Below are 27,877 nucleotides of genomic sequence, written 5' to 3' on the forward strand. Positions count from 1 at the left end.
TGGATTTCATTTGGGTTCTTTAATGGATTTTATCCCTTCTGGGTAGAGAGAGGAAACGTCATTCACGCACTGTTGAGCTGCAAGGAGGTTGTGAGGATCAGAACTCGCTGCAGTGGGCTTCAGCCAGAAGTACTGCGAAAACCAGCAGGGAGTTGCTGCAGGAGCAGCCAAAGTGCCTCCAGCCACCCCGGGTTCCTGCTTCTCCTGCCTGGTTTAGGTCACCAAGGATTTCTAAAAATGATCCAGGTTTTAGAGGATAAACATCTCATCCTTGTAGCCCTTTGGCCAAAGGCTCTGCTCCACCCTCTGGGATTACAGCTTCATTGAGGCATTCATCAAGGAGGTCTGAGTCTTGAGTGGAAACTACCAGCACTTGGGATGGATGCCTGGATGCTGGGTGGGACTTTGCTCTGCAGAGCCCAGAGGCCCCTCCAGGGCAAGGGCTTCACGCTGGGTGACATCCTCTGGGTGACATCCACGGTGGGGCAGGGAGTCCTTTTTCCAGAAGGTTCCCTAGAGACCCAGGACTTCCATCCTAAGCCTCCAGCCACCTCCTCCCTCCAGATAAATCGGCTTCAATCTTCTCAGCGTCAGAGGAGGTAAGAGCGTTTTTCCTCCTCGAAGTGTGCATAATCAGTCTCCTTTCCTTAGTGTTTGCTTCCTGTGGCTTCAGGGCAGCCCCAAGGGATGGTGCCAGGCAGGCAGCACCCTCAGTGCTTAACAATGGTGGGGGTGATCATCTTGTGGAAGGAGTAGTACCTGCAGTCCTTGGGCGAGACCAGGTCCATCACTGTTGTGCTGATGTTCTCCCTCTTGAACCCGGCCTCCAACAGGTGCCCTACCTGGGTCTCCTGTAAGAAAGGAGGGTGGGAAGGAGCAGGCAATGGTTTGAGCTGCCCAGATGCAAGTGGAGATTCTACTGAGCCCCAGCCTGTGCGGACACAGGACAGTACAAGCAGTCGGTGCAGGGAGCCCCATCCTGGGCTGCTGTGGGCAGAAACCTGCTGACCTTCCCTTAATGTTCCCTGCTAAGCCCTGGCTGGAGGAGCTAAGCCGCTGGAAGGCTCTTGTGCTGCTCCATGCCCACAGTGTCAGCCATGTGCTCAGGGATGCAGGGGGTGCACAGCCCCATGGGGCAGCTTTGGGACCCTGGGTTGGGCCGGGGGGGCCAGGCCCTCCCCAGCCCAAGGAACAGTGCTCACCTCAAACATCTTCTCGATGTCATTGTACTTGGTCTTCAGGAGCTCCCCCCAGGAGGTCAGGTTGCAGTAGGTGAGGACCCCTCCGGGCTGCAGCAAGCGGAAGGCATGGTCCTGCAGTGGGGATGGAGGGGCGCTGGCTCAGCACCCGGCTCCCACCTCACCCCCCTCCAAGCTCTCTCTTCTCCCTGCAGAGCCAGACGTTGCCCCAGCCCTCCGCACCCTCCTGCTGCTCCCCACCAGAGTGCTGCCAATGCCACCATCGTGCTGGGGACTTTGAGGTTTTCCCAGAGGGCAGGGAGGGGGCTGCAGACCAAAACCCGGCTCTGACTTTGGCTCCTGAGCTCTCAAGTCTCCCCCAAACCCACCCAAGCTGAGAACTCTGGCCCCTTGCACAGGGCAGCTGCACCCCCACCACGTTACCTTGATGAAGCTGAACTGATGCGTGTGCCAGGTCTCCTCCGACAGTGGGTAGGTGTCATACAGGATCCCTGCCCAGGAACACCGGGGACCATCCATTAGCCAGGAGAGGCCAGCAAGGCACTCGTGGGGCTTGTGTGCCAGGGAGAAGATTCCCCGTTCCTGGCACCCCAATCTCTGCCCCCCCCCCCTTAGACAGCGACAAGGGACACCCATGCAGCCCATGGTGGGAGCGAGCCGGGCCAGGCGCTCACCCTGCCTCCCCCTGTTCATGGTGCAGCAACGTGCAGGGACCCTTCTGCCTTGGGGCCCTGTCTCAGTGCTCCCAGGTTCTGCTGCAGGGTAAAGGAGGGGATCCTGCCCCTCTGCTCTGCTCTTGTGAGACCCCCCCTGCAGCACTGTGTGTGGTGCTGGTGTCCTCAGCATAAGGACATGGAGCTGCTGGAGCAAGTCCAGAGGAGGCCACGAGGATGCTCAGGGACTGGAGCACCTCCTGTATGGAGCCAGGCTGAGAACACTGGGGCTGCTCAGCCTGGAGAGGAGAAGCTGCGTGGAGACCTGAGCAGCTTCCAGTGTCTGAAGGGGGCTACAAGGATGCTGAAGAGGGGCTCTTCATCAGGGACTGTAGCGATAGGACAAGGGGTGATGGGTTCAGACTGAAACAGGGGAAGCTCAGGTTAGACCTAAGGAAGAAGTTCTTTACTGTGAGGGTGCTGAGGCGCTGGCACAGGGTGCCCAGAGAAGTGGTGAATGCTCCATCCCTGGCAGTGTTCAGGTTGGACGAAGCCTTTGGTGTGATGGTTTAGTGTGAGGTGTCCTTGCCCATGGCAGGGGTTGGAACTGGATGATCTTGAGGTCCTTTCCAACCCAAACCATTCTATGTTTCTATGACCTCCCTCCAGTCCCACAGGCCCGCCTGCGGGTGTCTCACCACTGAAGTGCCCATCCGGCAGGGTCGGTGCCACGTCCTCCCACAGCCCCTTCATGGGTACGACCTGCAGGTGGGAGGGCAGCGCAGTGAGCCCCGGCATCCGGCACCCACCGGCACCATGCACTGCCACAACCCCCCCAGACCTTGTGGGGCTGCATCCGGGCCCATTCCTCCAGCCGCCGGAAAACCCCCGCGTTGCACTCGATGATCCAGTGCTCCTCGATGTTGAACTCCTGCACCTTGGTGGCAGCGATGGCCATGCCGAAGCCCACTTCCAGCACGCGGCCGCCTGGGGAACAAGGTGGTTGGACTTTGTGATCTTGAAGGTCTTTTTCAACCTAGTTGGTTCTGTGATCCGGTGGTTTTAAGAGGGCTGTGACTACACAGGGGCACCGCGTGGCCAGCACAGGCCCAGTCCGCACTGGGGTGAGAAGCCAGGAGCAGCCCCATGTGCACATCACCCGCTGCCTCCCCAGCTACGCCCTGCAGCAGCCCTTTCCCCCCACTGAACCCCCGAGTGGCTGCAGTGGGGTCAAGCAACCCCTCGTCAAAGCCTTGCCTCAACCAGCAGCAGCGCAGCCTGAAAGGCAGCGGGACAGAGCAGGGCTGGGCTGTGCCTGCACCCCCAGACCCATCCCCATTCGGGAATGTGTCACCCTGACACGAGAGCACAAGTGCCACCGTGGCCCTGCTCCTGCTGGCACTGCATGGGGAGCACTGGCAGCAAGCGGGGTGCACGCAGTGGGGTCCCCCGGCAGCAACACACACACACACACAGCACCCCCACTGCTCACTCACGGGGAAGCTGCACCCCATGGCACGACCCTGAGCCCCCCCGTTACCCCTCGACGCCGCCACGGTCGCCAGCGAGTGCATGTAGGGGGTCTCCCAGCGCTCCATCACCGGCTTCCCCAGGATCTCCAGGTGAGCATCGGGCGCATCGTAGCCGGCCACCGCGTCCCGCCAGGCTGCCCGGCAGTCCTCGCCCTCCGTGAAGATGGGTTCCGCCGCTGCCCGGCCGCTCATGGCCGTGCCGTTACCGCTGCGGGGACCGAAGTCCGCTCGCTGGACTCAGCGGTGCTGGGGGAGGGAAAGGGGCCGCTGGGTCCCGGCCGGCTTTAAATAACCAGGGCTGGAGAAGTGCTGAGTGCGCACCGCGGGCTGGGGCCCTCCCGGGGGAAACGGGGCCCGTCTCGGGAGCTGGGGGCCAGAGCGGCCGGTGGGGCGGGCAGGGGCTCCTGGCGGCACCGCACTGTGCATGGCCGGAGGGGGAAGCACCAGCACCGCTGCGAGACGGGGCCGCGCTGGCCCCGGGCAGGCAGGGGCCCACCGGGGAAGGGCTCTTCCCTGCGGGGGGTCCCCCCGAGCCCCGCCTGCCCCGCATAGGGAAGGCAGAGCCGGGCGCGGAGGGGTGAGGGGGGGAGGAGGCGGGCACTAGGACCCTGCGCGGCGCCGCGGCCCGCACGTGCTGCGGGGCGGACTGCCCTTCCCATCGGCCCCCGCGCGTTCCGGCCCTCCCCTCCCCTCCCCTCCCCTCCCTGGGCGCGGCCCCGGAGACCCCGTAGCGAGGGGGGCAGGTGCGCGCGCAAGCGGCGGTTGGCGGCGCTGAGGGAGCGCGAGCGCGCGGTAGGGGGGGGGGGGCCGGGCCGGGGGCGGCCTTTGCGCAGCTCGGGAGCGCGCGCAGGGGGGGGGGGGGGGGGAAGAAACCGGGGGTAAACGGCGAGGAGCGAGTGCCCGGAGCCCGGGAGCTGCCGCTGGTGCCGCCGCCGCCGCCGGAGGGAAGAGCCGGGCGCGGCCCCGGATACCGCCGAGGAGCCGCCGCCATGAACAGCGTGGGAGGCGCCGACGAGATCGGGTGAGGAGGAGGAGGGGGGGGCGGCCGCCTGAGGAGGAGACAGCGGGGGGGGGGGGGGGGGGGAGGGCGAGGGGCCCGTGCCCCTTCCCGTGCGCCCCGGGGGCGAGGCCGCACCGGCACTTCCGCCGCCGGTGAGAGGCCCCCGCCGCCACCGGGCCCCCCGTCCGCCATGCTGGGCCCTGCGGGCGGGAGCGCGCCCCCCCACGTGACCGGCCCGCGCCGGGCTGCGGCGGCAGGTGCGCGCGGCCCAAGGTCACCGCGGCGCTGCCCGCGCCGGTACCGGGAGCAGCGGGGGGGGGGGAACCGGGGGTAAACGGCGAGGAGCGAGAGCCCGCAGCGGCCGGGCGGGCCTTGGGTCAGGGCCTTGGGCTCTGCGCCGCTGGAGGGGGGGGGGGCACACATGGCAGGACAAAGGCGGCCGGCGGCGGCCTCCCCTCGCTCCTGTGCCGCAGAGGAGCCCCGGCGCTGCCCGTAGCTGCGCTTCCAAACTTCCCCTCTGCTGGCAGGGGCTTCCCGCTGCCTGTCCTGTGCCGGGTGGTGCGGGCACAAACCCGCTGCGTTTTCTTCAGAGGCTTCCCGGAGGTTCTGTGGCTTCTGCAGACCTGGTTTTTCCGCGGTGCTAAACGCTAAACGCGTTATTCTGCTTCAGTGCTCTGTATTCTGAAGCCTGGTGACGTTTAAGTTATGAGTCTGTAGATTTGGCACGTTAGAACTAAAAAACAGACAATAATAAAGATCGGTTCCCGAGCTTCCACAGGTTTTGGCTCAAAATACGCACGGCCTAACTGGTCACCTTTGGAACTAGAGTGGACACTTCCCATCCTGTCTTCCGTGCTTAGTGAGCTGCTTATTTACTTTGCATGTTCTTAATTGGTATAATTTTAGCTATACGAGCGGTAGGATAACTGTACTGAATGCAGCACGTTGCTGTGAACCACACATTCCGCACAAAGCGTGTTTAGATATGTAGGGTTTGCTCTGAAAGCATTTGGTCTTGGGCCTAAATCTCTGCCTGCTGCGTTATGAGAGACCTGATGAGCAAACTCCTGTGTGCTGCTGCTGTTCTGGACCCATAGGTGAGCACTGGCTGCACGTTCTCAGTGAAATACTGTCAGTTTTCACCCTGACCAGACCCAGCTGTCACAGAGCTCATTCCCGCTTGCAGGCTACTTAGATTTTGATCCTTTTGAGTTGTAATCAGATTGGAAAGGATTAGATTTTAATCAGAAAGGATGACTTTGGTTTGTTTTTTTTTGTTCCCCCCCCCAGCAATGTTCAAATACAAAGGTGAAACCATAGAACAAACTGCAGTTGTAGTCAGCTGCCTGCAGTTGTGTGAAGGAAGTTGTATTTCGAAAAAGCTGTTGTGAGATGCAGCCTTTATTAGGAAGTTATGAATTTAACTGCTTTCCTAGATAGAGATTTTAAGCAAAAATACTTAGCAAGGCTGTAGGTCTTGTATGGATGTGAGTAGGTTTTTGTCTTTAGTACTCGAAGCTGTTTTGGATGAAAGAAAGCACTGATTCTTCTGCTACAGGATGTAGCTGTGATAGATGTTAACCGAACTGCAGGATTGTTTTACGTAGGCAAAGACTTTGTGCTTTTGTTGAGTTTTAGGCACTTTTGCAATGCATGCTTTGCATGCTTTCTTACTAGTTCTGCGATTATTTGCTTCAGTGACAGAAAAGGATAAATTAGCAAGTAAAAATCAGTCGGGAAATAATTGAAGCAGAACGCGTGAAACTGGGTTAAAAATTCTTGTATGTTCTGTAACTTCTGAAGAGTTTCCAAACTGAGCCCTGTGCAGGATGCTGCCGCTTCGAGCGTGCCGAGTCCGTTGGTGTCTTGCTGGTGCATGGTGCACGCTGTTGTACATTCACAGTGGAGAGACAAACCTGCTCCGGGAAGCAGAGAGCGTTTTGTTTTGCCCTCATCAGGCTGGTGCTGCTTTCCATCCCATTGGGAATCGGCTATAGCATCCTTCTGGCACTACAGTCTGTATTTGAAGGTGATGTAAGTAGGTATGAGTACAGCGATGTCAGCAGCCTCAAACTGATAACATACTCCTAATAACTACCAGTCCAGAAACTGAACAAGAAGTTTTGTGGGAGGCCCTGTATCTAAGACCTTAGGAGCAGGCTGAGCTTGGGGAACCTGATGTTGCTTCACACAACTGTCCTATATAATAGCAGGTCTAGATGTTTGTGTTAGGCAGGGATTAGTTAACTCTTGCATTTGCTCAGCACGTTCAAAGCAATCCACTGAGGAGCTGAAGAATGGGTAGTCCTGGCTTTTGGTATTCTATGGGGTGCATATAAATAGAAGCCCTGTATTCACATACAGCTGCTGTCTTTGACCTTAGGCAACCCAGCTTGTTTTGGTTGTTTAAATGTATGTAGGGTGACTACAAATAATTCATAATGGAGCTGGAAGGTTTCAGTGACTGTTAACTGCAGGGAGTCCTCTGTCCCTGAAGACAGCTTGATGCTCTGTCAGAATGCACCTGGTATTTTTCAATTGATTTTGCATAGATTGATCTTACATACCAAACTATCAAATTTAGTTAAAATAAGGGGGAGGGGAGCACCAAAAAGTCTAAACAGACAAACCCAAACCCGACAACCAATCCCAAAATGTGGTTGGTTGAGAAAATGTCACATAGTCATGGGCTACATCAAAACTTTACTCTGGCATAGGATATAGCATTATATCAGTTTATTCTTTTCGTTGCTATTAGGAAGTAAAGTTATTTCCTTATAGAACTTACTCTTCCTAAAAATGACACAACAAAGAGCCCAGAGATACGTGTTTGTGTCTGGGACATGGAGAGGAAATGCAGTCAGGGGGCAGTTGTGGAAGGTACTGGGAGGTCTGAGTGTGGTGACCGCTGGTTGGTGAAGTTCAGCTGGGGTGGAACAAGCTCTTTGAACTGGTGCCAGGAGAGAGCATGCTGCCAGTGGAGGGAGATGGGGGTAGCTTTCCATCCTTGAGGAAAACTTCAGCATCCTGAAACATGCAAGTAGGAACCAGGCAGCTTTCAGGGAGGGTAATGGGTGAAATGTCCATCTTGTGCCGTTATCAGGTGCTTTATAATCTGTCTTTGGCAACACTGTGAAGACTCTGCTTTCTTTGCCTATTAGCCATTCAGTTATTTTCTGGCCTGCTTAAGAAGATGCTTTGATCTGTGCCTAGCAGGCATTTTTTGAAGGACAAGACTTCTGTCACCTCTCACGACTTGTAGATACTGTGTAACTCTGCAGTCACCCCTTGGTTTCACATGCGCTCTTGAGGCATTGGTTTAGTCACTGTTGGCTGTTGCATAGGGGTCACAAAATGATGCCATATCACAGAGAAATGAATCAAAGCAAAAAGGGACTGCTGTTTGGTCTGCAAGCCGCCTTGCTACACAGGACCTTCTAGCTCTGACTGGGGGTGGATCTTTTCTTACTGTAGTTGGCTGCTCCTGAAGAAAGCAGGTGAGGGGCAGTTTAACGTTTGTTAGGAGAAGTTCAACTTTCCCCATGTAAGTGAAGGTGCTCTTGTTCCCAGCCTCAACACAGATACAGCTGTACTTGGATGTATCTGAGGGTGAGTAGCAGACAAATCAGAATATGGTTCCTCTTTCCGAGGACTCATAAGAGAAACAGAGGGCATCTTTTGAAAAAATAACAATCCCCAAACTATCCCAGCACTTGTCTGTGCAGACCCATAAAACTATTAACAGAAGAGATTCTGAGTTGGTGCCTCTTACTAAAAAGGGCTTTCTTACTGAGTTGTGAGGTGCCTTTGAACTAACCTATAATTATGGAGTAAATTACTTTGCATGGAAGTTCTGTCACACCCTTCAGCTGATAAAGAGTTGCAAAGCAGGCAGTCTGGCTTCTTGCTGCTCTGCTTGTGCATTCACCCAACTACTTTGGCGTGCTCTGACATGAAATTGCACAGATTTGGATGCTCTTTTCAGAAGATGAGTAGATTTGGATTGGCCTTAAATTTTAAGCATGGAGCTTATTTTGGGTGTTGGCCATGACTTTCTCATCTATTTGGTGATATCTCTGAATTAGATTGTAAAATGGTTTCATAACTAATTGCTGAATTAGTGCTACTCTGTTCAGTACTTGCCTCACAAGTTTGCCCTCTGTCTTAGACTTGAACTTGGTAGTTCTACTTTTGCTTTCATTTAACAGGAAGATAATGGTAGACAAAAGTGATTTTGACTGGTCTTTCAGGGTGATCAGGGAGTAGGACATAAAAGGGATGGATGAAAGCCTGTTGTTTGTTTTAATAGGCAGTTTCAGGACTTTTCTCTACCAAGATAGTACCTGGAGAACACAGGGGCAGGAAGCCTGAGGGCTGACTTAAACTTTTTCTGATCCAGTAGTGGAAAACACATGCTTTCTGGTTTACCCAATTACACAGCCAGAGAGCCAGTTTAGGAGCTGATAACATCGTGTGTAATCTTCAGAGTCTGGTGTTATTTCTGCTACAGTGCTCATTACTAGTGAGTTTTTGTAGAATCTTTTTGTTTTACCCTATTCTGGTTGTCGTTTGTCTTTCTGGTAATGTTCTGTGTCAGGCAGCAAATGGATGTGGAGAGCCCATTCTTCACACAGTTGGAGGCCTAATGTAAGATTCTGCACACCTCTTGATCCTCAGCCTGGGACTAAAGCTGTTAATGGAATGGATTTGGGTATTTAAAGTAGGATGCCTGGTTTTTGGTCAGTTTGCTTTAGCTTGGAAGTTCTGGATTTTGTTTTCATCCTTAAATTTGAACTGCATGGACCCTTAGCTGTGCTAAGAGAAGTTCTGTAAGTAGCTCAGAGCCTATGATCCAGGAATCCAAACATCCCATTTGAATTAGGGGATGAGGGTTAACCAGGTTTTATAACTGTTCTTGGACCACTGCCCAAGTTTCAGTGAAGCTTTATATGAAGTGTTCAGTGCTGGAACTCGTTTCTGCCCCAGAAGAGCAGGTAAATGTACTTTGTGTGATGTTATATGTGGTTTTTTTCTTTCTGGGTAATGATTTCTCAAAGTATCACTGCCTTCTCCAGCACCTGCAAATGAGAAGTTTGGAGCAACTGGTATTTGTTGTATTCTCTTTGTGTAAAAGAATAAAATATATTCCTGTAATAAGCTTACAATCTGGTCATGTTTGTGGCACACAAACCAGATGCTCCAATTTTATGTGGGTCTTCATGAAACACAAGGTAGTTGTCCCAAAGAACAGTGAATTTTAGTGAGGAACAAGATTTGTAGTGTGTTTTGGAGGCCTCTGTGCCACCAGACCTCATCAGAATAGCTGACTTCTGCGTTGAATAATGTGAAGCATTTGTCATGTAGCACCCTAAAACTGCTCTGTGTTTCATTTGCAGAAAACTCTTTGTGGGTGGCTTGGACTGGAGTACAACACAAGGTGAGTGATGGATATTCTACACTGATTGAGCAAGGATAACAATGTACAGAGACATAGCTTTCTTAAGACATGACTGTGGTAGGAAGATTTCAATGAGATTCTACCGCTCTCTTCTGTTAATACCATTTTCTGCAGAGAGTTCAGATGGGTGTTAATCACTTTGGGGTTTATATTTTGTGTCAGTGTTTGGAACTGAAGTTTTTGTTAGCTCAGATGATAACAATTTTTCATCATTGCTTTACTACGACACTACTTTCCTTTTGTATGAGTGGCAATCATTACATACCATTTGCTTAGAGGAAGTAAAATCTAATCCTTCTCAGAAGATGAGTTTTAGTTTGTTTAGACATTTGTTTATCTCTTGTCTCAACTGCAAACACAGCCTGCTTAAAGTTAATACCTGGTTCTGTTTGATATATGCTTTTGTTTTAACAGAAACTCTTCGTAGCTACTTCTCCCAGTATGGAGAAGTTGTAGACTGTGTCATAATGAAAGACAAAACAACAAACCAGTCTAGAGGATTTGGATTTGTCAAATTCAAAGATCCCAACTGTGTGGGAACAGTACTGGCCAGTAGACCTCACACGTTAGATGGCCGAAATGTAAGTTGCTTCTGTGTTCTGGGTTTGTTTCTGCTCCACACTGCTTCAGAGCTCTGGTTTGAGTTCTGGTGACTTGTTTGCAGATAGTGTAAAAGTTACCTGATTGCTGGGTTTAATTATTTATTGTAAGACAGCTTTAACTCAATGATTTGTGTCACATTGTAGAAGTGATGTATTGATGAGAGCTGTGATCTGAGGAGCTGGATTTCAGCAGTGCTGTGTTCAGCTGCCCTAAAAGTAACTTTTAGAACAATATTCTGCACGCTGAGATCTGACCAAACTGGAACTTCTTCCAGATTGATCCAAAGCCATGTACACCTAGGGGGATGCAACCAGAAAGGACACGACCGAAGGAAGGATGGGTAAGGAAAGATACTTGGTGTATCCTGCCTCTTTTCCAAGCTTTGGCTTACCTTCTAGCAGTTTAATTGAGTTCACTTGGATTATATCCATGTTTTAAAATCAGGAGTCAGTACGCAGGCCTCGAATATAAATTCGATTGCTGAAAAATGTCTCTTACTTAGATTTCCTTGGTAGGGCTCCAAGTACAACAAAGTGTTAATGAACATCGTGTGTTTGCGTCAGACTTGGTTTGGGTGTGGTATTTTCTTAAGCTCTTAGCAGTGCTTTTAGATGAGTTCTTCAGATCTTGAAACAAGTGTCTGGAAGTGCGCTTGCAGGACTGATGCTCTTTTTCCAGCCTACTTCACACCCTGCAGGTTCATATGATTCATTAGAAAATGAGTAAATGGCCTCAGAACACAGTCCCTGGTTTTCTGATCTTCTGAAGAGCAGAGACTGGGTTATAGCTGCAGACACTAAACGGCTTGAGCTCTGAACATGCAGTTGCTTCACTTTAGTGACTGGGAGACCTCAAGCCTGAAGATGGCTTCCCCTCAACCTGCAAGTTCATGCTTCAGTGTAAAATGCTAGAAGTAGCCAACTTTATTGTCCTTCTGACTGATTTCTTTTCCTCCTTGATTTAGCAGAAAGGATCCAGGAGCGATAACAATAAATCAAATAAAATTTTTGTTGGTGGGATTCCTCATAACTGTGGCGAGACAGAGCTCAGGGAATACTTCAAGAAATTCGGAGTGGTGAGTCATTCAGCATGATGGTGGTTCGCAGTCGGTTGCAAGATCCTTTCCCTCCCCACTGCTTTTTCTCAGTTTTCATCAAGCTGTTGAATTTTGGGTTAATTTAGACAAACTGCTGGAGGGACATACTGAAGCATTCGTAAATGTTCATCATCTTGAAATGTATCTTGCTGTTTGCCAAAATCTGTTGCTCCGACGTGTACTTCCTCTGCTGCTTCTATCTCCTCTTGTTTAAGCCTACCTGATGCTTTATTTCATTCCCTTGCAAAAACTGAGTTGAGTTGGTTTAAGATTTCTTTTTTTCTCTTTTCAATTGATAACTTGAGGCCTAATGATTAAACTGGGTGGGGGGAGGGAGGGAAGGGGCACAGCAAGTACTTCATTGAATTTGTCTAAGATCCTTCTCTTTGACTACGTGTACGGGTAGGTTTGCAGCCTCCTGCCAGTGTTTTGGTAACAGCAGTTGCTTTTAAATCATCATCTGGAAACGTCTGAGTTCTGTTGTCCAGAACCTCCATTTTAGAGACAAACTGCTACTCATGTTATGCACTTGGTTTTAATTCAGTTGGTAACCTCAGATTGAAATGACTTAGATTCTCATCTTTTTTTTTTTTCCTGTTTAATTCACATGTATCCCAACTCTCACTGCCCCTTTAAGATGGTAAACTATTGAACTAAATTACTAAGTTCTGCTGTAAATAAGCTTTAGAAACATAAAGATTGCCTGAGTTAAATTCAAGACTGCTGGCAAATGTGAACTTGCCATTTTCAAGTGGCATTTAATGTGTTCTCTTGATACTTCTTTTTAATCACCTTTCTCCAAGATCTCTTCTTAGTGGCAGCAAAGGATTTATTGGTTCTTTCTCAAGCGGCTCAGTTTATTAATAGTACTGTATTGAAAATTTGATTTAAGATCATTTGAAAAAGAAAAACCCAGGGCAATGGCTAACAACTGTTTCTTTAGTTTGAAAGGCTGCAGTAAACTCAATAATTCAAAATGGGGGAGCATGCTCCACAGCTGTGGAGCGTAGTTTCTAAAGGCTCTTCCTCACAGACTTTTGGCTTTCCAGTTCTGACCTCTGGATGGCTTGGGAGATACAGGGTTATGTTCCACCAAATGTAGAAGGCAACAGCCGTTAAGTGTAAGTGCCTTTGAAAGTAAGTAGTAGAACTTTTAACAGTAGTGTAGAAACTGGAGAGTCTGTGTAGTGTTCTTAAGAGTTATCTTTGGAGAATTAGAGGCTCATACATGTTTTGTGGCCACAGAGTTGTTTGGGCTTTTTTCCTAAGTTAAAATCACACTGATACTGATCATCTGTAATCTGGGGAGGGGTGTGTGTAATGCTGTTTAAAGCATCAGTTTATACCGTTACTCTGTGCCACATTGATGTTCAAGTAAGTAAATCAGAGAAGCTGTGCAGATTCTTAAATGTGTTTGGAGTTAAAGCTGCTTTTCATGGTGAGAGTGAAAATGTTTAAAAATGGGCAAAGTAATCTTTTAAGAAGCTGTACTGATGAATAAAACCAGAAACCTGGGGGGGGTGGTGTATGGGCTGTAGTGTGGCTATAGACAGTGTGAAGACCTTAATGCCAGATTAAAATCTTAAGTGTGATGAGACCATAAAAAGCCACAGTGTACCAGCAGCTTTCTGGAGTAGATGAACTCATGCTTTCCTTAAAATCCCATCAAGAGCTGCATTCCCTGTTTGTCTGCACTGTGCTGGGACAGCCTGGTATGGATGGCTACATCAAGCATTTAATTGTGCTTTGTGGATAGAGGGTGGGAAAGAAGCCTGTGGTAACTGTTTATAACGCTCCCCTGGTAGCACAGTTAGTAGAATTTCCCTTCTCTCTTCCAGGTCACTGAAGTTGTAATGATCTATGACGCAGAGAAACAGAGGCCCCGAGGTAAAGGCTGATCTAGTTTGTCCTTGAAATTTCTTCATACTCTCCTATAGTCAGATGGCAAACTATTTCACACCATCAGAAAAGGTAGCCTTTTTTTTTTTTTTCCTATGTTGCCTCAGGAAAAAGAATAATTCACTGGGCAAACATCACTTCAAGTCTAAACTCTTCATCTACAGCTTAGTTGGTATCTGTGCATTTAAAGTCAGATGTTTCATGTTCATTTCTGAGGTTTTGGGTAGTTTTTTAGTTGAATGAAATTTGGTTCTTGAGCCTCTCCTGTGGCTTAAGGTACTACTGGGGGGTGGGATGAGGGGAAGTACAGGTTCTCCTCCTTTTCCACATGAAAGGTATGTCTGATGTCTGTAATTGCATGGGGGGGATACTCCAGTTCAGAGTATTTCTGAACACCAGATTAGAACAGAATGCATCCATTATATGCTTTTTGTTTTGGTTAAATGGCTTCACTTCAAACTAAAGAAAACCACTCCCTAAACGACACCAAATAATTCTGAAATCTGTGTCTATATTTTGATTGGGGTGTATAATCCCTGTATTCTAAGACTGCTTTTTTAAAGAGGGGGGAGGGAGAGACAAAACCAGCACCACAACCAAAAAAACCCCTAAACCTAACAAAACCAACCAACCAAAAAAATACACCAACCCCCCCAAAACCCAACAAAACCTGAGAATTTAATCAACTTGGTAACCTTTGGTCAAAATACGAAGCAAGATTCATATCATTCACCTTCCATTGCATCTGTCATCGGTTGGACAATGAAGAGGCAATATTTTAAATCTCTGAAGCTTAGTTGCACTGACCACCTTGTAGCATGTTCTACATGCTAGAGAATAGTTTGCCATCTGAACTTGCATTTCTCTTCTGACTCATTATTAAGAAATATATTCTTCACTTCATATTTATTAAGCTGTTAAGTCTTAGTTTTATTTTTAATTTAGACATCCTTAGTGACATATTTAAGTGTTTCATAGTAAAGTATGGTAATGTTAAGTAAGTTATTTTGTTTTCTTTTCTCTCTGTGAATTGTTTGACTGTGATTAACGATATCTCTTTAGATTTCCTCTCTCTAGGTGATAATTTATCACAGAGGTACAGGCCAGTTCCACAGTCAGAGGAGGGACGGGCTTTGTCTTTTATTGGAGTGTAAACGAAGTTTCAATATATTTGTTTTTTTTTTTGTTTTGTTTTCTTGCTTTAGCTATCTTAATCTTCTTTGAACAGATACCTTTCATTTACACAGAACATACATTCATCTATTCAAGTGCTCTAGAGCATCTGGTTTTAGAGGAGGCAGTGGAGACAAAGATGCAGGCATCTGAATATAAGTTGTGGCTGCAGTTCTGCAATATTTAAGTAACTGTTGTATCATCTCAATCTTTGTCATATTTAATCCCAGCTTTGCAGCCTCTGAGCAAAAGGTACTAAAACATCACGCCTCATCTGGATTAATCCTCATCTGAACGGCTTTTCTGCTTAAAGCTATACTAAACCAAACCAAACAAAGGTTTTGGGTATCCAGTTAGTAGGTGGTAGCTTAAAGCAGAAGTGACAGATGAGTGCAGGTTTGGAAGCCTGTCTGTCTCCATCCTGGGTGCAGCCATACTGCTGGGTAAATTCTTCCTTAATTCAGCTGATTTCTGAAACACTGTTCTTGAGTCCTGTTGCTCTGGCTTTCATTTTTGTGCTTTTACATTCTTTTATGTAGTGTGGCAACTAACTGTCATCTCCAAAAATGGCCTTGTTAGTCCTAGGGGTGTGCTGGGAACAACTCACTGTATTCAGTACTCCTGGTTGTGCATCCCAGAACACATTTTCTCTTGCCTGCTCTTTCTGATCTGTGTTCTGTTGCAGAAAGTGCTGCTCAGTCTATACACTTTTCCTTTTAATGTGATACCTGAGTAAGTATATATTTGTAAAATTTAAAAGGCTGATTCACCGCCATCTTCTACTTGCACCACTCTGCACTTTGCCTTCTTCCATTACCTATCCTTGCACTTTGAACTGCATTTGGTAGTAGGAAGAGGGGAAAATCATCCTTGTTACTAATCCCTGTAGCATTCATCTACCTTCAGCTTCTCACAAGAGCACTGGGAACCAGATTCTTGATTAGTGTCAGAGCTGTGGCTTTGCCCTTGAGGAGCCAGGTGTGTCTTGAGTCTTTGCTTACTCACTACTTCCGTTAGCTCTCCTGCAAGCAGTGCTTTCATGAGAACTCTCAGCCCCAAGTATAAGCGCAGCAGCGTTGTTGCATCTTAAACTATGGCTTTGTTGCAGTCTCTACTCCTCAAGCTTTCAATTCTTGGCTAAACCAACAGCTGTGAAGTAAGTTACAGGTTCCTGCTGCGTTTGTTCTCTTCTTCCCCTTGGCTGCAAACCAGTGGCATTGCTCTGGTCTATGGTCCACTCACATTCTGACTATTAGTTTCTCTAGTTTTCAGTCAAGTCCTGTTCTTCCAAAAATAAAGCTACTGGATGTTGTACTTCCTCACTTTTGATAGTATTTAAAATTGCATTATTGGAATTTTGCTGTGTATTATACTGGTTTCTTCACTGTTCCTTATCTTGTGGGGTTTGACCCTTTTAAATCTTTTGTTTTTCTTTACTGACTTCTTCCTCAGTGACCCCATATTCTCTTTTATTCTTTTTCCTTTCCTTCTCCCCCTTCATGCCCTGTCTCCATCCCACAGTCAATTCCCCTCCTTCAGTCTTACTGGAATCAAGTTAAATGAGCAACCTTCCTATGTAGATGCTGTCCATCATTTTCCTTTCCATGTCCTTTGAGATAAAGGCTGTAATATTAAACGTGTGATTTAAATACAAACAAACACTTTTCTTTTGGCTCTAATACTTTAGATTTCTAGTTAACCTCAGACAAATATATTGTGATGAAATGCTGCTCTCAATTTTGAGGCTGCTTTCATCACAGGTCAACAAAACTTCGTTTATACTGCCAGTCTCTTGTGTGTGGGAAATGCTAAGTTTTTTCCTTTTTATTTTATTTTAGTGATGTCTTTTGCTCTTGTTGCTGACAGCAGAATTTGACCTGCTGGAATCTATTTTGGCCTGTATCTTTGTGTATTTTTATATATATATATATATATATAAACTTTCTTACAATAGGCCTCTTTGGGCTTACCCAACCCAGTTGGATAAGCTCAGAGAGACACTAACTGTTATAGATACTGTATTTCTGTTTAACGCTTTAGAGCAATATATGGCTGCTGTCAGCACTAGCTGCAAAGCAAAATGCAAACCAAGGGGGAAATCTTGGGTTTCAGAAAAGCAGAAATGCATCCATGTTCCATATGCTTTTGATGCTGCACCTCGTTTTTCTTTCTAATTTTTATTGCTCTGCCCTTAGCTAATCTGAAGACTGGCACAATTTATGTACTGCATGTTTCTTCCCTTTCCTGGGGTTGGTTGTTACGCCAGCAGCAAGTGGTTGATGGCATGAACCAGCCTCTTGTGTTCTGTGAAATTAACCACTATTTTGCCACTCTCTCGGCGGTATCAGCAGCTACAACCTAAGTGCAGTGGTTCTCAAAGTGTGCCTTCAAACAGAGATTTAGTCCCGGGGCTTTGCCTCTTTCCCAGCATCTTCTGCAGGCATCAGACATTCCCCTGGGACCTTATAAAAAGCCGCTAGATTTGGCCGAGCTGCATCAGGGGCTACGGTCAGATGAAAGGATATGAGCCCCCCTTGGGGATCTGGAGCAGTTGGTAGCAATGCTTTGGGCAAAAAGAGGGACTGAAAAGGGTTGCTTTTTAATTATTATTTTTCCAAGAGAAAAGCAGCAGGAAATAGAAGAAATAGATAACGGATATGATGGCAAGTACCACGTTCTTTATAAGCAGCACTTCTTCAGTCAGCAGGGGGATGTATTTGGAAGGTGTTATGTCTATTACGTGCTTTTTCTAAGGTATGGAAAACTTGAGAACCTCTGCTCTAGGTTGTTAGTTTCTGAAGCTTCTCATTCATCCATGGAGTGGTAAAATTTTTCATGCTTTAACAGCTACATTTCAAAACCAACTTTATTATTTTTAACAGAAAATATTCCCTAACCAGAAGATGGGATAAGGGATGGGAGGAAGTTGCTTTGCAGCTTTGGGGAGCAGGGACAGAATAGGTTTTCCATGGGAACCTAGTCTGAATCAAAGATAGGAGCAGCGAAGTTGCTTGACTTGAATCTGCTGTCACACAAGTTTGTTTTTAATCATGTGGCACAGTTATATTTATGACTATATTCACACTTTTTTCCCCTCCTGGTAGGCGGGCTTAGGAGTAAAATCAAACTCAAAGATAGTGACCAAGCTCAGTTTAAGTTGCATGTGTGAAACCAGGCTGAGGCATTAAAAATTGCCTGAGTACAGGAAGTATCCGTTGCAATTTTCTCAGATTGACTTTTTTTGACAATTTAACACAAGTCTGTTATCTGAAACCCCTGCTTGAACCCTTGGTCCGCCCCTAATACTGTTCATCATCCTGTTTTGTGTCACAACACCCTGCTACCTTGATTCACTCTTCGTCGTTGGCTAGGTTTTGGATTTATTACTTTCGAGGACGAACAATCAGTGGACCAGGCTGTCAACATGCATTTTCACGACATCATGGGCAAAAAAGTGTGTAGTTGTAGTTTTATTTTACCTTAAGAAAGAACCAAGTCTTGGGCAACTAGCAATTTCACTGGTGAATAAAACTTAGTCATGGATTCAGTTAGGCGGGAGAGCACCTAAGTCCAAATTGGAGGCTTCGCCCACGAAAGTGGGGGAAGATCATCCCCTAGAAGAGACAGATCTTGAGAGCCAAAGAACTTAGGTTGTGGGCTTTTGTGGCTGGGGTAAGGCCTTGTGCTTACAGACCTGGGGGGTTGCTCTGGCTGAGCATAGCTCACATTGGAATGAGTTGATGGTGACTACCTCTGGTTTGAGCACTGCTTAGATGCAAGGAGAGAAGTTAGTTGTTTCCCCCTGCTTGAAAATCAGAATCCCAATGAAATCTGAGTTGTTCAAGGCTTGGTTTAAGATACCACTCCTTCAGATGTGTATTTGATGCTCAAATTTTGAGGTGGTGTGAGACAATGTACTTTATACAATCTTAAACTTTAAAGAAAAGAGGAAGAAAAACATCATGAAGGATTGGTTTTTTACAAAAAATTGGGTCACTTACTGTGAAACTTTGATACAAACCCACGTACTCTATGTAGTTTTTAACCACAATGCAGTTAAGTGACCTCTGGTTGTTTCATCTTCATACTGTGTTGTCAGGATGTTGGCTAGAGAGGAATTTTTTAGGCTTGCTTTGATGTTACTCAACAAGGAACATGCTTGGACCTGTGGAAAAAAAAGAAAAGCAGAGTAAATTGGTGCAGGATACCCAGGTTTAGAGAAAAAAATAACTTCTTAAACTAAAAGAAACCACAGGAAATTCTGGTGAACTTGAAAGTCCTTTACAGCATAGCCACAGTTTTTAAAGCCAGTGTTAAAACTGCTGCCTGCAGAGTGAATAGATTTCAAGGAGACACATGAACACTGTTGCTTTCCTTAAATTATTGCACTGTGTAATTTTGCATTGTCTTTTAAAGTCTCTCTGTGTGCTGATAGTCCATAAGTATTTATGTAGCCAGCAAGGGGTATATTCTTGCCCATCAGTGAAATTATGGTTCATCAGTAGTTAAATTATGCAGAATATAATGCTTTTTATTCCTATGAACTTGTTTTGGGGTTAAGGGGGGGCTGATTTCCTAGTAATGGAAGTGAAAAAAATATGCTTGTATAATTACTAGTATTTTCCTCTTGTTGAGCACTCCCATCTGTGAGCAGATGCACTGACAGCACTAGAGTTACATTGGTTTGTGTAAGAATTGCCTGTATCCTTACTTGCACATTCAGATCTTCCCTTGGAATTGCCTTAAACTTATACAAACCACTTAAATGAGAGGTCCTATCACAAAGCTGCATGATGTAGATGTAGAGAGGAACAAAGGAGAGTACCTCTGCTGGAATGGTTCTGGGAATGTATGGAGAACCCTGTGTGAGCCTTCAGAGTGTCAGCTTTTACGCTGTGGCTTTCAGCATCTGTCAGTGCTAATTCAGAGTTCCCCATTGTTTCCCAAACAATCTCAGAACCAAAAGGAAAGAATCTCTTTCCTGTCCTCTTTTTTTTCCTTTCAATGACATAAAGAGCAGAAGCCTGCAGTGTTACACAGTGGTTTCTCAGCCAGGAGCAATGGAGATGCCTCATTTGTGGGTGCAAACTGGACTTTAGGTAGAATTTCAACCTCGCTTTGAAGAATATTGCACAGGGATTTTTTCAGTCCTCGATTTGGCACTTCACCACTTCCAAATGTGCACTGAAAAATGAATGGACTACTTCTACATAGATTAATGAACTCCAGATATTCCGCTCTCCTTCGTTGGCAGATAATGCCTGCTTTAAAAATGGTATCTTTTTGGTAATTATAAAGGTATTGCTGAAATGAATCCATATGTTGTTGAAAGGAAAAAAAAAAAAGAAATTAAAATTGCAAGAAGAACTTGCTTTTGTAAGCAATAACTGAATTCCCTCAAGGCAAATGTGTTAAGACTCATTAATTTGAGTCCTTTGAAAAATTCCCTTGGATCCTCTCTGGAAGGGCCTTCAGCTGACTGAGATTTGGTTAATGTCATGTCTAATGTCCTTGGGGCATCTGCAGTGGGGTGGGGGCGGGGGGCTTTGTCCTTGCCTTGTGCCTGTTTCCTGTTTGTTCTCTGACATGAATGGGTTTTAAGACATGGCAGGAAGAATTCTGAATACTTTCTTTTCCATACGACTCAGGCCCATTGATGATTGAGATTTATTTTCTTTGTACTCTGGCACCCATTAAAATTAATCATAAAATAAAAAGCGCCTTGAATTCAGCATGCAGGAATGCTGAGAGTGTTTCATTAAATCAGAAACTGGGGTGGTTTTTTTTTTTTGAGAGAGAGAGAGGTTTATATTGAGTATGCAGCTTATTTTAAGTAGGTCAAATGCACTTATTCCATGGCTTGGAACACTAGGACATTTTATCTTTGACTAAAATAAGTTAAGCATTGTGGCTTACTCATTTGAAAAACAGGAGGGCTTTTGTCACTGACTTAACACAGTATGAAGATTTGCTTCTTATTGACTCAACTGTCCATTTTTATTACTTGCATGTTTGTTTACTTTTTTGTTAGATGTAATGTAAGATTCTCTTATCACATCCATTCCCTCTGACATTGTTTGAGTTAATTGAGATTCTTTAAGCGTTAGCCTGGGGAAGGTAAGTCTTTATCTTCCATTAGACATTTAAATAAAATCTTTTAAGTTTTTAAAACAAAACAAACCAAAACCACAACAAAAAAAAAAAAAGGAAAAAAAAAAAAGAAAGAAAAAAAAAAAGAGAACCACCAAAAAACAACAAAACCGAACCCAAACCAACCAATCAAATGTGTGTTTCTCAGGTATGAGCAGAGCTGAAATTGTAGTTAGGTGGGGTGGGTTTAAACTGTAACTTCCAAATGAACCCCAAACATGTTGGAATGATTAAAGCATTAGTACCCTTTTTCAGAGCGTCCTCTTTACTCAAAGTTGGTTTGGTTTTTTTTGGCTGAAAATGTCATCTTTGTAACTGCTGCCTCAAGTGCTAAATTAGTCCATAAATAATGTAAAAGATCATGCTTTTTTTAAGTGAAGAGCCGTTGTAAGAGGGTACTGCTGTTTTAAGATTGAAGCAAATGAATACTGTACTATGATGAAACAGAAGTGATTTGTAGGATGTGTTTTTTCTCAAGACCTCAATAGTAGAACTTGTTAATGTCTTACCATCATATATATTGTACCTGAGAAACATTTTAAATTACTGGCCTTAAGTTTAATAATTAAGTATTTAGACATAAGTCATAAGATGCTAAGTGTAGTCTTAAGTGTAACTAAGGGTGTGTGTGAAGGGCAGGGGGGTATATATTAACCTGTGCCATCTCTCCTAAGTGGTGGCTCTGTTTGTTTAGGTGGAGGTGAAACGTGCAGAACCTCGTGATAGCAAAAGCCAAACTCCAGGTCCCCCCGGCACCAGTCAGTGGGGAAGCAGGATCATGCCAAGTGCTGCCAATGGCTGGGCAGGGCAGCCTCCTCCAACCTGGCAACAGGGTTATGGCCCTCAAGGTACTGCTTTACTCATCTAGGCATCACTGTTGCAAGAGTCTTTCCTTTACAGCTTACTCACAGTTTGGGTTTCTGGCAAATGATGGTATTCCCGGGCTTATCAATGCAATGGCTCTGCTGGGTTCCTGTCAGCACAACTAAAATTCCACACCTCGGTCTTTCCCAAGTCTGCTGAGATTGTTCCTTCACTCCTTTTCCCAAAACACTTGGTTTTGTAGGGCAGAAGCAAGTGGGTAGTGCCATGCCTAGCATGTGTCTTAGGCAGTGCTTCATCTCTGCTGTTTGGTTCTGCCTCTTCCCAGGTGGAATGGGCATGGTTTTGGGTAATGTGGAGAAGGTATTGAGAAAGCTCAGCAGCTCACCTTGTGACTCCAGCTTGGGCCCTGCCTCAGACCCCCACAAAAAATCCTGTTGAAAATCCAGGTTTTCAAGGTTGAGGCAGTTTCAAAGGAAATGATAAGTAAAAATTGAAAGGGAAAAGATTAAAAACAGATGGGCTTGTCTCCTGGATTTTATTGCTTAATGTATCTTGGAACAATAACAAGCAGCCATGGGGCTGGCAGTGGTGCAGGAGAGCACTTACTGCTTAGAATCTTCGTGATTTAGCTTGAACCCATCAGGGCTAAAAGGAGCAGCCGCGTGGTTTGGGCTTGATGGCTTTAACTCCCCCAAGATTTTGAAGACGGGATAAATACGCTGAGTTCATCCAAAGATAGTTTTGATAACTTATGGAGAATTCCAGTGGTATAATTGAGTTGCATTTGACAGAACAGAATTTGCTTGCTCTGATACATGAGAAGCTTTCACCTGGGGGGCTAAAGGGAGTGTCACTGCTTCATCTATTGCTAGAATAGATGGTACCTCAGTGTAGGGATTGCTTGTTTCCCCATGGTGCTTATTAACTTGAAAGCTGCAGCTGAGGCTTTGACATTCACACAGATGTGCTAATCTGCAACTGTGCAAATTGAGGAACTAGATTATTTTCAATGCAGTTATTGTAGAGAAAATGATACCTGATCTACTGGAAAGATTACTGTGAAACAAATGCTTTATCTTTCAGTCTTAGTGCGGGGACAGATGCAGAAGGTGATACTTTTATGGTTCAAAACCTTCAGAAATAACTAGAATAAACCTGGGAGTGTACTAAAACCACTTCTGATGCGTAGTCTGCTGTGATCCTCAGTGGTATTGTTCTTTATACTAGTACAGTTACTTGCATTTGGTGTGCTTGCAGCTCTTGAATGCTTCATCTGATTAGAGTTTGGGGATTCCTATTTCCTCTGTGCATTATCTGCTGAATGATCACAGTCTTTTCAGATTTGCATATGCAGAAATAGTCCTGGACTATTTCTTGGACCATAAAAATAGAACTGTAAGGGACTCTCGAGGATCCCCCCCAGTCCATTCCAGGGCCCTGAGCAAGATCAGCTTTCTTTCAAATCATTCCTCTTTCATAGTACACAGCTTCAGTGCACACTGTTTTTGTTCTGTTTTAGGGATGTGGGTGCCAGCTGGACAGGCAATTGGTAAGTAATTACACGGGCCCGATTGTAAAAAAAGAGATTCTGCTGAGTGAGGGTGCAGTTTCTTTAAGAATTCACAGTGATGTGTGGATTTCTGTAGTATTTAACCTACATTTAAAAGCTTGATTGAATTTGTCCTGAAAGAACGAAGAAGATAATGTGTTCTTAAAAAATGAGTAATGGGAGCTGACATACATCCTGCTCTTGCCAGCCACACTAATTTGTTATAAAGGAATTACATTCTAAACAGCAAATATTTACAGTAGGGATACTCGGAGGACAAATATTTCCCAAAATAAGAATTCATAGAAGGGCTGAGACCATGTTTGAAATCTGTCAAACAGCTTTACCCCATCTACAGAATGCTGACTTAAGCAGCAGCTCTGCATTATTAAGCTGCTTTAGTTCTTGGTTTCTCTTCATTTTCCAGGTGGATATGGACCACCTCCTCCAGGAAGAGGAGCTCCTCCGCCACCACCACCATTTACCTCATACATAGTCTCTACACCTCCTGGAGGATTCCCACCTCCACAAGGATTTCCACAGGGCTATGGCACCCCTCCACCATTCAGTAAGTGACCTACAGGAGTTGCTCATCTTTCTCTGGACTTAGATTTTTCACCTTACATTTCATTAATCATCACATGTTTTGCCCATATTGTATATTTCTGAGCTATAATTAAATACTGAATATTCTCGTCAGTGGGCTGGGTTACTTTTTTACGTGGATGCAGTGATCATCTATGTTCTCAAGCTTAAAACTGTGTTGCTAAATGAATTTAGATTGATTCTGTACTCCTATTACAACATCCAGGAGAGAAGTTAGGCATTACTGCATGGTGAGCTGGGATAGACACAGGCTGGATGTTTTGGAGGAGCTTAGGGAATTAAGGTCACAAGTGGCATTGGAAATACAAATAGGATTTTAGCACCTACCCCCTCAGGCCACCTCTTGAAAAGTGTATTCACAAGCCCAGCTTAAAGTAAGGTGGTGGAAAATAGCACCCACTTACCCAGAGTTACTTGTTCTGCTACGAACCATTTGCTTGGGATAGCTTGGTTTTCCTCCTATGATCTGGAATAATATGCCTTCCTCCTCATGTTTCTTACATGTGTGTGTGAGTGTGCAGACTTTGGGCCCTAGTTCTCCTTGATCTCTGTCTCTTGCTGATTGCTCCTGAGGCCACAGTCTTCCTTTGGGGTGAGGTTTTTCATGTCAGAAGGTGTATCGTTGGGTCTTTTAGCCACAGTGTTTGCCAGAGTGTTGGTGTGAACTGCTGCATAGCCCACAGTAGGTAACAGACACTTTGGTTTTAAGACTTGGGTTTTTAAAACAGGATGTTATCATACTCTAAAGGCAGCCAAGAAGTAGGGGTGCTGTTCACCTGTGTCTTTTCACATGCATTGTGCTTTTCTTGCCTTTCAGGTTTTGGTTATGGTGCTCCGCCTCCTCCACCTGACCAGTTTGCCCCACCTGGAGTACCCCCTCCACCTGCCACTCCAGGAGCAGCACCACTAGCTTTTCCACCACCACCACCACCATCTCAGGCAACTCAGGACATGAGCAAACCCCCAACTGCTCCACCAGAATTCCCTTATAGTCAGTTTGGTAAGTAACTGCATGTAAAATAAATTCAGCTTCATCCTCCTCCCCTTCCTGCTTTTGGGGTTTTTTTTACTACTTGTGCAGAAAGCCAGTGTTCAGAAACAGTTTGCTACCAGGCATTTCAGGACACGAATGCCAGCCACCAGCTCTCAAGAGATCCTTAAATCGTGCAGTGTTCTAGCCAGAGGGTGTTTTCTTAACCCACTCTAAAACATTGCTTGTATGCTGTGAAATAGTCTTCAGAGACTAGTGTGCTGCTAGGCTAAGCTACTGATTTGCACTCTCCCTGAATCTGTAGTTAAAACTTTTTGTCTCCAGAAGCATCCCAGAGCTTGCAGTCAGTGTTTTTTGTGTAACTGACTTTGATCAGATTGAAGAATAGTCTTCAAGGGAAAGAGCAGCAGCAAGAGGCAAACAGTGCAGGGTATCAGAATCCAAGCTGCAGGCCTTTTTACTTCTTCCCCCAATCGTTTCCTGTCTAGCTCAAGTTATAGTTCGTCAGAAGTGTGTAAAGCTTCACTGTTCTACATGGAGAACTGTTTCAGAGAGTCACTGGAAGACACAGGCGTAACAGTGGTACTACCAAAACCAAACTAAAATTGCTAGACAAGTACTTGTGCTCCTGAGTACAATATCTGCTCCTCCCTGTGGATGCTGAGAGGGAGTTCTTGCTCTTCCTTCAGCCCTGGTTTTGAGGAGTGCTCTCCAAAGAGCTGTTTGTGCCATACTGCTTTTTAATACTATTTTTTGAAGGGGTTGCGATTTGTCATTTTTTACTTCAGGTGAACTTTTTGCATGCAATAGGCCGTGCATTAAGACTGCTCTCTACTTGAACATGTTCTCCATGGTTGTTAGTTTGCCTGCTTCGTTTGAAGTGCCTGCAGAAGCCGTTAGGAAATGAACACTTCAGAGAGTTATTTAAAAGTACACTATTCTGAGTTCCAAAAATGCGAAACAGACTGAAGGAAGATGAGCCTTCATGTGTTTGTAAAGCAAGCAGTATGTTCCTGTCCATGAACTTGAAATGGTTTTCAATTTGTTTGTTGCACACATGGTTGCTTTCATAGATAGCTTTGCCATTGTGACTCAAGAGGAAGTTTTCCTTGTCTTTGCCAGAACTTGTCTCTTTTCAGACTCTTTTTTTGAAGGGGGGTGGGCCCTCCTAAATGAAGTATAAAATCCATGCACAAAATTGGGAGTGGGGAGCCAATATTTGTGATGTATTAGTTTAGGAAGAATCTGGTTTACAACCTTGTGAAAAACTGGGGGGGGGGGCGCATTCTGGTATTTGGTGTATATGGTACCACTTGCCTCTTGTGTGTTTTAGGAAGCCTCTTTGCCAGGGAAATACTTCAGGTGTTCTTTAGCCTCCTAAGAGGGCTGGATATGGAGGGAGGAGGGAGGAAGAGGTGTGTAGTACTGCATTCTGAGGAGGAGGGCTGAGAATGTTAGTTGTTTAAACTACCACTGCAGTTGAGTCTTTTTACCTTGAGTGCTTTTCTAGGGTGAAAGCTGTTCTGAGTACAAGGGGTAGATGTATTTAATGTGCTGTAGTACCCAGAGTCATCCACCTGTTCATAAAACTATGTATAAAACCTGTTAAAGAGCTTCAGCACTTCCTGTGATTGCACATTTGTTAGCAGCATTGGCAGGGTAGTTGATCTGCATGTATGTACGTAAATGCATAGAGCTTATGGGCTTTAAAGGGGCACTGAGCTATCTAATCATTATGGCATTTTAAGTTTTGTCCTGGCTTGACAGCATCTTAAATGCTGCTATGTTTACAGCTAGGATGAATGTAAGCACTAGTACATGAAACACTAACATGGGGGTGTCTCCCTCACCCTGAACAATTATCTCTGTACAGGGCTCTCTTGGGGTTCGTCACCCTGGTCTCCTCATTTCTTACTAGGGCTGGGTACCTATTCTCAAGACCCTTCAGGCTACGCGCCAATACTTTGTTTACACTCTTATGGTCAGGCTGAGCAGTGAGGAGCATAGGTAGGTGGTGCCTATTTACAACCAATGCTCTTGATATATCTGCCTTTGGGAAATTAACTTGTGTTTCTTACAGGGTCTCTTTTAAGAGGGTGGGGGGGAACGAAGTGGCTCAAACGTTTACTCTTGGGAGTAAGGGCAATACAGTCCTTGCTGTTCATGAGCTGGCTGAAGTGAAAGCTCCTGACTGAAGCATGACTGAGGCTGCTCTTGGCTCCCCAGGCTGCTGCATTGGAGAGGCTTTATGCTGTGTAATGGAACTGAGCTTGGGTTCTTGGGCAAAACCATACTGGAGAGCACAGCTTACTTGAAGAGCGGAGGTGCTGGTGCAAGCTGAGATTCCTGGTGCAGCAGCAATGAAGAAAGCAGGGGGAAGATGAGATGTACTGAAATGTCTGGCTGTTCAGCTTTATGCTGGAGGTTTTCTTTGTGATAAACAAATTGAGAACTGAGGCTTCCAACACTCTACTGCTGTAACACTGCAGTGTACAGTGAGAACGACTTGGTTTCTTTTTTCCTCTTCCTACCCTGAGCCTCACCCTTTGGCAAACAATTAAACTGTATTTTTGGTTGCCTGCTTATCTCTGTCTGAAAAAATGACTGGATTAGCATTTTGAGCTAATAGGGGCTTGTGATAGATGTGCTTTTAATGCTCATTAGTGGCAATAAGTCCTGAGAGACAGGCAGAGCTTGAAATTGAAATAGTGAAGACATGTGAAGAGATTTGATTTTGGATTAAGAGAGTTAAACCTGCTTTTAAGCCTGCATAGAGAGAAACAGAACTGCAGAAGTGTACTTAGTGATTAGGATTCTTAATGTCATCTTCCATAGCAGAGGCTTGCACTGATACCACTGTTATGATTAAAAGTCATATTTAATTACGGGAACACTTACTAAATTTCTCAGTGTACTTAATTTACATCAAGTTGTCTTTCTTATTGGCAGCAAGAATTGCAGCAAATCTTTTGTCTTCAGCTATTCTCTCTGTCCCCATATTCTGCTTACTCTAAGCATGGTTGGAATCAGGTCTTTGCATGGATTATGTTGCAGAGCAGTGGTTGCAGCCTCACTCAGTGGCAGAAGGACAGTGTGACCCTAGAAGTGTTTAGTTCCCCAGACTGAGGAAGAACAAGATAAAC

At 45.7% G+C, this 27,877-nt stretch overlaps 2 protein-coding genes across 6 annotated transcripts in view; one reads left to right on the top strand and one right to left on the bottom strand.

Moving 5' to 3' along the window:
- Positions 1-4,580, bottom strand: GAMT (guanidinoacetate N-methyltransferase). Of its 2 annotated transcripts, XM_065699852.1 has the most exons (7): positions 4,520-4,580; positions 3,393-3,630; positions 2,694-2,839; positions 2,551-2,614; positions 1,623-1,690; positions 1,203-1,313; positions 1-851 (listed from the first exon to the last, which is right to left on the bottom strand). In XM_065699852.1, exons 2-7 carry the CDS (start codon positions 3,574-3,576, stop codon positions 711-713), a joined length of 714 nt encoding a protein of 237 aa, XP_065555924.1. In that variant the 5' UTR covers positions 3,577-3,630; positions 4,520-4,580; the 3' UTR covers positions 1-710. The 2 variants fall into 2 exon arrangements, with proteins under 2 accessions (XP_065555924.1, XP_065555923.1); XM_065699851.1 differs by lacking the exon at positions 4,520-4,580 and having other exon boundaries at positions 3,393-3,902.
- DAZAP1 (DAZ associated protein 1) overlaps positions 4,238-27,877 on the top strand; it is a 25,746-nt gene continuing 2,106 nt past the window's right edge. Inside the window, exons 1-12 of one of the 4 annotated variants that reach the window (XM_065699848.1) lie at positions 4,238-4,405; positions 9,781-9,821; positions 10,257-10,423; positions 10,720-10,785; positions 11,410-11,520; positions 13,380-13,428; positions 17,985-18,067; positions 21,458-21,611; positions 23,108-23,137; positions 23,565-23,705; positions 24,561-24,743; positions 26,653-26,741. In XM_065699848.1, coding sequence (XP_065555920.1) covers positions 4,374-4,405; positions 9,781-9,821; positions 10,257-10,423; positions 10,720-10,785; positions 11,410-11,520; positions 13,380-13,428; positions 17,985-18,067; positions 21,458-21,611; positions 23,108-23,137; positions 23,565-23,705; positions 24,561-24,743; positions 26,653-26,732 — 1,137 coding nt within the window. In that variant the 5' untranslated portion in view covers positions 4,238-4,373 and the 3' untranslated portion in view covers positions 26,733-26,741. Of the gene's footprint in view, positions 4,406-9,780; positions 9,822-10,256; positions 10,424-10,719; positions 10,786-11,409; positions 11,521-13,379; positions 13,429-17,984; positions 18,068-21,457; positions 21,612-23,107; positions 23,138-23,564; positions 23,706-24,560; positions 24,744-26,652; positions 26,742-27,877 lie in introns of those variants that run through there. The other 3 variants (XM_065699846.1, XM_065699847.1, XM_065699850.1) reach the window with 3 other exon arrangements.

This window comes from Lathamus discolor, chromosome 21, assembly GCF_037157495.1.
Source record: "Lathamus discolor isolate bLatDis1 chromosome 21, bLatDis1.hap1, whole genome shotgun sequence".
NCBI lineage: Eukaryota > Metazoa > Chordata > Aves > Psittaciformes > Psittacidae > Lathamus > Lathamus discolor.